Raw genomic sequence first — 10,861 nt, 5'->3', positions numbered from 1 at the left:
ACTTCCTGCCCTTTGGGCAGGGGGCTGGACTCGATGATCTCCCGAGGTCCCTTCCAGCCCTAATGTCTATGAAATCTATGAAATTAATAACACCCTGGGAATTGAGTAGGAGTTGAAAGGTACTGAGTACCCTTCAGAATCAGGCCCTAAAGTGTGGACTGTCATCACAGCAATGTATTTGTGTAAATTCAATGCTTAGTGAAAAGAGACAAGAGCTGAACTTCAGAATCAGGTACCTACATCTGTTTTTGCTGGAAAACCTAAGGATCTATGGGGGTGTCAGGTCCCTAAATTGGTTAGGAGAGTTTCTATTAATTACCCTCTTGGACTTAGATGCCTAAATTCCATTCAACTGCCATTTGGGTCCTTGGGTTCCTTTGTGAATCTCACCCAGTTTTATTCACACTCACGGAACAAGTATGTGACCCAGCTCACAACAGAACCCAGCTTGTGATTCACAATTGTTTGCTTTACCACAGTCCCTAGGTACAAAAGAAGAAAGGCCGAGATCAGTCCCACTGAAAGTTAGAAAAACCTATATAAACACATGAAAATACATAGATTTTAAGGCCAACACCCTCATGACTTTGTCAGGAATGATCAAGAGGAGGAAATTCAAAAGAATTTGCAGGAAGAGTATTTAAAAATAGCATACATCTCACCGGCACCCATTCACACAATTCATATCCTGTTGATGGAAAGGCCTTCTCATCATCCTTTGCCTCGACCTAAGTTGACCAATCAACTTCCTGTATTTCCAGCGTGGTAAAGTATTGCTGAGCCCCCTTTTCAGAGCTGGAAGCCAAACTGTGGGGCCCCTCTTTTCAAAGTTACCAGTTGCTAAAGGTCAGCCTGAGTTCCTGACCTGGGTTAGCCATTTAAAAGTACATTGCTTCAGTTATACCAAACTATAATATTGGCACAAATTGACTAGCTCTTCACAGTTGTTCTGACATGATGAGACAAACGGAAGTCTTGTTTCTTTTCTACTGGCAACTCCACCCAAACTTACCAAGTGTCTCACTTCTATTTTTGTTTAAGACCTAGGCTCTTCACTTCTGAGAGGATGTTTTGTTCAAGTGTGGGAATTCAGCTCTTAATGAAAAGTCATGACATTTGAGGTAAGTGACAGGGAAGTTTTATTTTACAAAGTCACGGGGTTTAAAAGGTATAAGAAATCTTGTCAGAAGCAAGGTGAATGTGGGGCCATTCCCAATTCTGTCTTACTATGAGGATAAATATACTCATGTACCCTTTGTAAATTGCCTATTTTATGTATGTAATGTTGAGTTCACAGAAAACTTGACAGGGGCTAAGGCAGAAAAGGTAGAGTTAAGTATATCATTGCACCCTTTGGGAAATACTAGATGGAATACCAAAGCACAATATAGCAAGCTTAAGAGAAAAAAAAATCAGATTTAAATTCTGGATTGTTTTGTCCTTTAATTCTTTTTTTAAGTCACTTGTGTAAGTTTGGGATATATTTGAGAGAGAGAGAGAGAGAAAGAGAAATATATAGGAGACCCTCGCCATTCATGGGGGATCTGTTCTGCAGATCCCCACAAATGGCGAAATCTGTGAATACTGACATGGCTTCCTGTCAGACCCCACAGCTACCCCCTGATCGCCCCTTGGGAGAGGCTGGAAACGTGGGGCTCCCCCATAGCACCTGGGGACTGACTGCGACTGCTTCCAGGGGAGGAGATGCTGTCGCCACCTCCTTCCCTGGTGCTTACCCTCCTCCTGCCCGGCTCTGCCCTCCCCTCCCCTCTCTCGCAGCACTCCATGCCTGGCTTAACTGCAGAGGCAGGAGCTCAGTGCAGCGCCAGAGGGAGCCGCAGCGGCACTCACCCCAACCTGCCTCGTTGGCGTGGTGCACCACAAACATTCGAATCAGCAAACAGCATATTCGCAAATAGCAAGGGTTTCCTGTTTTTTATATAAATAAAATATTTAACTAAAGATATATTTAAGAATTTTAGATATATTTTAAGAATACTTAAATCTCACCCTGACATCAAAATGCATTTCATATGACAAGACTTCGGAATAGACTAGGGTGTAAATGACAGAAGTAATGAAGGTGACTACAAAGGCATATGGGCTAATTTCTGTCCTCATCTTTGCTTTATAGATTCCAGTTTTCACCAACCCCTCCTCTTCCTTCCTTCCTTGTAGCAACCACACAAAAAAAGAAAAAAAAATAGTAGGATTAAAACAATGTTGGCAAGCAACACATACCCAAAATTAGAATTATTAAAAAAATGGGGATATGATTGATATGTCTTTCAAATTACAAAAAAATTTTTGCTCATTTTCATATTCATCAGCATTCTCAGATACTGAAATAAAACAGTACTCAGTGAAAGTGGCCAGTTTAGTTTCTTCGCCTCAGTTGCACAAAAAGTTAACCGAATTAATAGTATCATTGTCATAGTACTTAGGGTCAGAAGGGATCTAAACAGATCATCAGGTCTGACCTCTGCCCCAGCCAGGGACGGGTGCTGGACTCATATCACCTCAGCCAAATATCTGTCCAGCCTCTTCTTGAAGACCCCCCAAGGTAGGAGAGAGTACCATCTCACTTGGAAGCCCATTCCAGAGCCCGGCAGCTCTAACCATAAAGTAATGTCTCCAGATGTCCAGCCTGAACCTTCCCTCTAACAATTTGTGGCCATTATTCTTAGTAACCTCTGGTGGTGCCCGGGGGAAACAGAGCTTCCCCCAATTCCTGCTGGTTCCCCCTGGTGAGTTCGTAAATGGCCACCAGATCCCCTCCCAGCTTTCTCTTGTGGAGGCTGAATAGGTTCAGGCCCTTTAGCCTCCCTTCATAGGGCTTGCCTTGCTGCCCCTTGACCATGCGAGTAGCCTTCCTCTGGGCCCTCTCAATGCTAACCACATCCCTCTTGAATTGCGGCACCCAGAACTGGATGCAGTACTCCAACTGTGGCCTAACCAATGCCGCATAGAGGGGAAGGATCACCTCCCTGGACCTGCTTGTGATACATCGGTAGATGCATGACAAGGTGTGGTTAGACTTACTGGCCACTTCCTTGCATTGGTGGCTCATGTTCATCCTGGAGTCAACAATGACTCCAGGATCCCTTTTTGCCACTGTGTTGACAAGAAGGATGTTCCCAAGCCTATAGGTGTGTTGCTGGTTCCTTCTTCCTAGATGCAGTACCTTGCACTCGTCTGCATTGAACTCCATCCTATTCTCATCTGCCCACCTCTGCAACCTGTCTCGATCTAGCTGGATTCTGTCCCTCTCCTCCAGCATGCCCATCTCGCCCCACAACTTGGCGTCATCAGCGAATTTGGACAGCGTGTTTTCCACACCCACATCCAGATCGCTGATAAAGATGTTGAACAGTACAGGCCCCAGAACTGAGCCCTATGGGACTCTACTGCCCACATCCCTCCAGGTCGAAAACGACCTGTCCACCACCACTCTCTGGATGCGACAATCTAGCCAATTTCCCACCCATCTAACTGTGTAGGCATCAACGCCACAGTCACCAATGTTTTTTAAGAGAATGCGGTGGGAAACCATGTCAAAGGCCTTCTGAAAGTCCAGGAAGATGACATCCACCCCGACACCCTGGTCCAGGCACTTTGTGACCTGATCATAAAAAGAAACCAGGTTAGTCAGGCAGGACCTGCCCTCAGTGAACCCATGTTGGTTGCCCCTGAGCTTTACTTCCCCTGCTGGGCCCTTAGAGATGTGCTCTTTGGTCTTCCCAAGGAGCGAGGTAAGACTGACTGGCCCATAATTGCTGGGGTCCTCTTTTCTCTTCTTCTTGTAAATGGGGACCACGTTGGCCCTTTTCCAATCCTCTGGTAACTGGCCAGTGCCCCACGAGCGCTCAGAGCCATGCCAGGGGCCACGCTATGACCTCCGCCAATTCCCTCAGCATCCTTGGGTAAAAAGCATCTGGACCTACTGCTTTAAACATGTCCAGCCCCTCCAGTAAGTTCCTGGAGTTAGTTAAGTTCCTGGAGTTAGTTAAGTTCCCTAACTAGGTCATCCCTGACCTTAGACATAGCAGTGCCCCCCCAGGGTCCGTCCACAGTTCTAGTGGGGCAAATGTCCCGGTCCTTATTCAGGAATATGGAGGCAAAGAGGTCAGCTTTTTGATTTGCCACAATCACCAGATTGCCAAGCCTATCCTGTAGGGGCCCCATGTTACCTGGTGCCTTCTTCTTACTTCCTATGCATTTGAAAAAGGACTTTTTATTATCCTTAATTCTGGTTGCTAGCCATCTCTGCCTTGACCTTCCTAACAGCCTCTCTGCAGTCCCCAGTAATAGAGGTGTAATCCTGCTTGGTGATAGCCCTTTGCTTCCACTATTTGTACACCTCCTTTTTTGCCCTCAGGCATCCCTGGATACCTTTGCCAAGCCATGGGGGCTTCTTAGCACTTCTGCCCTGCTTGGTATGCATTGGGACTGACTCCCTTTGAGCTTGGAAGATCGTCTCCTTGAGGAACAACCACCCGTTTTGGACTCCCATCTTACTGAAGCTCTGAGACCCCAATGCCTCTCCTACTAACCTTCTTAGCTTACAGAAGTCAGCCCTCCTGAAGTTGAGGACCTCTGCCTTGCTGCTTGCTTTCATCACCCTGCACTGGATAGTAAATTCCAGGAGGCAATGATCACTGTTGCCCAGGTAGTCGAGTACCTGCAGACCCCTCACCAGGTTGTCACCTGTGGCAAGGACCAAGTCCAGCAAGGCATTTCTCATCTGCCTCCTGGCCCTGTATCCTGGCTAGGAACCTATGTAAGCGGGCAGACCTGGCTGGCTGCTCCCCCCAGCAGATGTTTGGGTAGTTCAGGTCACCCATGACAACCACATCTCTTGACTCTACTGCCTCCATGAGCTGACCTGAGAGTTCCCAGTCCAGCTCGTGCCCCTGGTGAGGTGGTCTGTAGTAGACGCACACTATCAAGTCCCTTTCCCCACACCCCACTTGCATTCTTACCCAGAGCACCTCAGTTTGTCCCTTTTCCGACCCCATCCTGATCACTGAGGATGGGTGATGATCAAGGGTGACTTTGAAGTATTATTAACAACATGTAAATATTTTTAAAATTATTTAAAATCACATTAAATTGTCTCAATCTTTTCTGAATCTATTCTTCCTGCACAGGTTTGTTATGGAAGGGATGGTATGTGTTTACTAATGAGAAGAATACTCCTGAAATTATGAGAAATGTCCTTTCTGTTCTAATTGAAACCACATATACTTGCATATGTATTATATTAAAACTGAATAAAAACTAAATTTCAATTAATGCTTTTACATATGAAGCTACAAATCCAACAAGCAGTCCTAGTAGTAGGCTATTGTTGACCCTTCTGGATCATGGTGTATACATGAGTGGTCACTGGGACCTTCGACATGCATGCCTAGGCAGGAGCATGGAGAAGTTGAGGCTGCCCAGACCTTCCTCCTCAGCTTTAAACCACAGAGGCAGAATCTAAAGGCCATACCAAGTCCAAAAGTTTGGTGCCTTGATGGCTGTAGTGCCGTTTGGTGCCTCAGTTGCTTTGCAACGTTTCGCATTGTGTGTGGCAGAGCTAAATGACTCAAGAAACAACAGTTTGCTTTGATCCAGCAGATTTTTTTTAAGCCAGGCCGCACTAACAGATTTCTTAATAATTTGCTCGGCCACCGATTCAGCAAAATACATAAGCATGTGCTTAACTTTAATCATAGCCTTCAACTTTTCATGTGCTTAAAATTAAGTGTTCTGGTGCATCAGAAATCAAAAAGAATACAAAGAGTGCTTCATCGGTATTTGGAAAGGATGGCAAATTATTCATTTTTTAAAATCTCAGTCCTTGAGAAACAAGATCATTAAATGAAAAAGGAAGAACAGTGTGGATTTATTACTCTGATTTAAAACCAAACTTACTTGTGGAAGGGCTGCTTGCCCAAGGGGGCTGGACCTGATTATCTCGAGGTCCCTTCCAGCCCCTAACATCTATAAATCTGTGAAATAGAAAGAATCCCTTACCTTATTGGTAAATATTTGTAATAATAAATGACTTCCCTTCCTTTCAGCATAGACTCTACACATACCTCATAACTAAATAATATTTTAGGGAATGCAGTCAAGATAACTAAATTTTTAAGAAAAGAAGTACACTGGTTTAGAAATATATTATGAGATGGCTCCCAGGCCCAAGAAGCAACTTTCAACTAGATTGTTTATATACTGGCATTCAACTTGTTAATGCAAGCAATGGAGCAGTAAGAAAATAAATCTTTTTTTACTTCTCTTATTTGCAACTATTGTTTGGGGGCCTTTAAGAAAAAAGGCTCACTTAAATTTGGCTTTAATCATTGCCTCAAATCCCATAAACATTTATGCACACACGCATGCATTTGAACAGGTTTAAACTGTACGTAAGCATTTTCAGGATTGGAACAAGTAAGGAAACCATGTTCAAGATTTCAGTGCATACTTGCACGTAAGGGAAGAGGAAAAGACTTAGACAAATAAACATGGGAAGACAACTGGATTGACAATATAAGTAAAGATAAGGGTGAGTCTAAGTGTTTGCAGGATCTGGACCTTAAGTGTTTTAACAGGAAAACCACAATAGTAAGGATCCTTTTAATTGTTTTATATTGCTATTAAAAGAATAAGCATAAGCAACAGAAGCACTCCACAATTTGAAGGAGGACTTACATGAACTTTACAGACATAAGATCAGGTCAAAATTCGAACCTGGTAGCCTCTCTACTACTCCTTGAAAACTACAGAATCACTGTGCTGGGGGAAAAGTCTTTAGTACAATTTATGAGGAAAAAATGAAAAAAGGGTTTTTCAGCTTTGTATAATTAGCATGTGAAATAACTGGATTTTTTTTATACCCTAGACAAGGGGTGGGCAGTTATATAGGTCAGAGAGTTTTGGTGAGCTGTTGTGAGCTGGGTCAGTACCCTGGTCCTTCCCTGCACCCCCACCCACCCAGTTACCCTGGGCCAGGCTGGACCAGCACCCTCCAGTACCCTCCCTGGGCTGGACCAGCACCCCCACCTCCAGCCACAACACCTCACCAAAACTTCCAGAGTGGCTCTGCCCTGGGGCCCAACCCTGTACTATCACCCCCAGGCCATCCCGACCGCAGCCCCAGGGTCTCCATGGAGACAAGCCCTGTACCTACATGGGCAAGGCATGCTTGGCTGAATGGATGGGATGGGGTAGTGGGTAGGTGAGAAGCAGCACCCCCAGACATGGGTCTGGGGTGCAAAGGCACCAGAACTGGGACCAGCAGCAACGCTAGTGGCAGCAGCCAGGAGCCACCACTGGGGCTGCTGGGAAGCAGAATCCGATCACTGTACTACCTCAGCCCCACTGCACACCCAAGGGCAGTGGGACTGACTACATACCCCACACAGTTCAGGCTGTCCCCCATGCCTGGGCCAGGTGAGCAGACATAAAATCCCTTGGTGGGCTGGATCTAGCTCATGGGCTATATTTTACTCACCCCTGCCCTACACATAACTGCAAAGTCATAAAAAACCCCTCTAGTTCCAAGTAAATATTTGAAGTAACAGAAGAATTTCTGAACATTCCCCAAATCTGCTTTTAATGCTATTTTTTAAAAAGTCTATCTTTAATTGATGCAATTTCTATTAAAATCTATCAAAAAACTTTAGCAAAATTTATCCTGATGAACGGATCCAGGTGAACGGACAAGTGGCAGGAGCTGCTCCCCACTCTTTCCTGTGCCCCCTAGAAGAGCTGTGGCTCACGCCCGCCCTGGCTGGGCAGTGCCTAACCCAGCTCCACTCCCTCCCTCACCGCAGGGGACATTGATGTGCCCCCCCAACTTCCCTTCCCTGCCCGCCCTCCCATTTCACCACAACACACTTACCAGCTTATCAGCTGACATTTAAGGAGGCATATCAGCCATTGGTATCTGCCCCCAACATTTCTACTGGTGCACCCCTATAAACCAGTGATATTTGCTTTATAGCTCTAGGACACTAGGGCTACAAAGAGTCAAAAAACCAGAGGCTGAATTGAGTCAATCTTTGCAGCTTAGTCTAAACTGCATAGATTGAACCAATAAGCAATTGAACAGACATTCATTTTTGAAACCGCAAAGGCAACCAGATGCCCGCAGTGGCCCATACCAGTAGCTGGGGGACGAAAGAGCACACCTCCCAACCTGCCAGCCACTGCAGAAAGGAAGAGAGGGAAGTTGCGAGGGAAACCCTCAGAGGTTTCCCCTGGCTGGGTACTCAAGCAGAAGGGGGCAAGGGGTGGCAAGGGCCCGGCCCAGCCCAGCCCAGATGGCTGAGTACATGCGTGGGGAGGTTTAAACCCCCACCCTGGCAACCCCATCTGGGATCTACGTGCTGGGGGTGGAAAGGTAAGCCCTCAGAGGCTTGTCCCACCTCTCCCGCATCTCTGTTTGACCAGGGAGGGGGCAATGGGGAGGACACACAAATCTCTGAGAGCTTCCCTTCTCTCCTCCCCCGCACCAGGCAGACTGCAGCTGGGGTCTGTTGCTAGGGTTTTTCCCCCCCACCCTCTTTTCTGTCAGCCAGAGCAATGATATTACTCTGACTATGGAGCAGAACAGCAGGGCAGACAGTACAGTACTACAAAATGTCCTGGGATACTGGAGGACTGAGAGTTAACTTGAATCGGGAGGGGATCTGGGACACAAGAACCATAAACTGGTCTGATCTACATCAGTTAAGTCTGATACTACATCCAAACTGGTTTTTGCCATTTTTAAAGTAATTTATGTCACTGGACTTTTGTTCTGTTACAACTTTAAACCAAGTTCTGATCACTTAATCCAGTTCATGTATAACGGCTGTCCTTAGCCTAGCTATCTGTTCTACACTATACATACCAGGTTTATTTTTTTAAGGGTAAATATCAAACTACGCACAATTTCAAACCAGGTAGAAGCGTTTTATTTTATCAAGGTTTGGGTCATCAACTAGTGAGAGAGGGGTCGCCATGTTAATATGAAATGAGGCACAAGGTGTGTAAGATATGCACCCTGTAGGCTAACTAAATAAGATATTTATCAGGCAAAAACTACTGTGAATTCAAAGTCACAAAAGCTTGTGCTATATATGTTTGTTAGTTAGTCCACGAGTTGTCAACCGGGGTTATGCGTACCCCTGGGGGTAACTGGAATGGTTCTAGGGGGTATGCGCAGGTGGGCGGAGATGGAGCACTACTGCCTCCCAGGAGCAGGGCCAGGGCCAGGGCAGCATGCAAGCTTCACTGCCCCACAGAGGGGTGCCACTGCTCCTGTCCTGCCCCGGTCCTGCTCCTGGGAGGTGGCGGTGGCGCTCCATCCCTGCCTGCCCTGTGCACCAATCCCTGCCTCCCTGTTCTGTGTTTGGCCGCGTGCCACCCACCCCCTACTCTGCATCCAGCTGCTGGGGGTACTCAGACTCAAGAAGGTTGAAAACCCCTGAGTTAGTCCCTAATATGCTCATCTTCCCTGCTGGCTTCAACTAGTGACAGGCCTCTTGGCTATCCCCAGTTACATTTACTTGAAGTGAGTTACTGCTCAAGGTTAGCAGGCATGTTATTGTAGCAAAATTGAAGTATATTTGTCTTGGGGCATGGCATTTGCTACTTAATTTTTCATAGGAGAGGGCCAGGAGTGGCTGGAGAATCAGTTAGCAGGTGAGTGGCAGAAAGATCTTTACCATGGAGGGGGAGATAATGGGGCAGGGATATCTACAATGAAATGGAGGCAACAGAAAGTGGATCCTCTTTGACGAGGAGAGAGGCAGTCAGCTTTTGTTCCTATGAAGTCAGGACAAGGTGGCACCTTCCAGACTAAGGCGTTAATAGAGGTTTTCTCTTTGGTAGACTACTTCAGTTGCTGCCCCTGAGGTGGGGAGTCACCGGCACGTAATCCAGGTACTGGAGCCTTTATCAGGTAACGGTGGTGCAGATGGGGACATGACAGGGACCTTATCCATACTGTGTCTGTGTAGGGGGTGTGCACGCATGCCTGTGTCTGTGTGGCCGTGTGTGCGCCTGCTCACACCTGCCTGTCTCTACGGGCCTGCGTGTGCACAAGTGCCCATCTCCCTGGGCCTCCGTGTGGGCAGGGAATATCCCAAAAGTGCGATGTTCACCCAGTCAAGAGATGCTCCCGCGCGGAAGGGACGGGTGCCCGGGGGGGGTCTCACCGGATGAAGGTGGTCTTGCCCGTGCTGTACTGCCCTACGAGCAGCACCATGGGCTTGTTCTCGAAGTCGGCCTCCTCCAGCGCGGGCGAGTGGAAGTCGTGGAAGCGGTAGTGCTCCTCCAGCGGCAGCAGCTTCCGCATGTACAGCTCCTTCAGGCCGCCCGTCACCGTCTGCACCACGTTCCCCCCGCCGCCGCCGCCGGCCCCAGCCCGGCCGCCGCCCGCCTGCTTCCCCAGCCAGCTAAACATCGCTGCGCCGCCGAGCCCCGCCGCGCCGCTCTCCGCCGCGCCCGGGGGCGGAGCCTACTATAGCCTCGCTGCCGGCGCCGCCCCGGGGGGCGGGGACTGGGCAGGTAAGACCCCGCCCCAAGCCGGCTCAGCGCCCTGAGACCACTGACTTGTGGCCGCCCCGCCCCGCCCCGCCGCCTTCCGCGCTTCACCTCACAGCCCAAATGAGCGGCTCTGAAGGGTGGCTGCAGCGGTTTAGCCTTAGCCTCAGCCTCAGCTTCGCCGGAAGCACCTGGGCCTCAGATGCACTCCAACCCGGCAGCCCTGCTGGACAAACGCGTCCCTTCTCCCCAGGGCCTTACCACCCCCTTCTGCCCTCACCCGGCCCTTGAGGGGATCTCCTGCTCCTCGGCTGAGAATCGCTGCTTTCAGTGCAGAAGA

The 10,861-nt window shown here is 48.0% G+C and overlaps 1 protein-coding gene across 1 annotated transcript in view; it reads right to left on the bottom strand.

Moving 5' to 3' along the window:
• Positions 1 to 10,441, bottom strand: part of EHD4 (EH domain containing 4) — a 47,972-nt gene extending 37,531 nt beyond the window's left edge. The window contains exon 1 of the mRNA XM_019551994.1: positions 10,194 to 10,441. Within this exon, the coding sequence (XP_019407539.1) occupies positions 10,194 to 10,441 (248 nt within the window). The remainder of the gene's footprint in view (positions 1 to 10,193) is intronic.
• Positions 10,442 to 10,861: the final 420 nt, after the last annotated feature.

This window comes from Crocodylus porosus, unplaced genomic scaffold (assembly GCF_001723895.1).
Source record: "Crocodylus porosus isolate Cpor-Errol unplaced genomic scaffold, CroPor_comp1, whole genome shotgun sequence".
In the NCBI taxonomy this organism is placed as follows: Eukaryota; Metazoa; Chordata; order Crocodylia; family Crocodylidae; genus Crocodylus; species Crocodylus porosus.
This window is presented reverse-complemented; position numbering and strand designations above follow the sequence as displayed.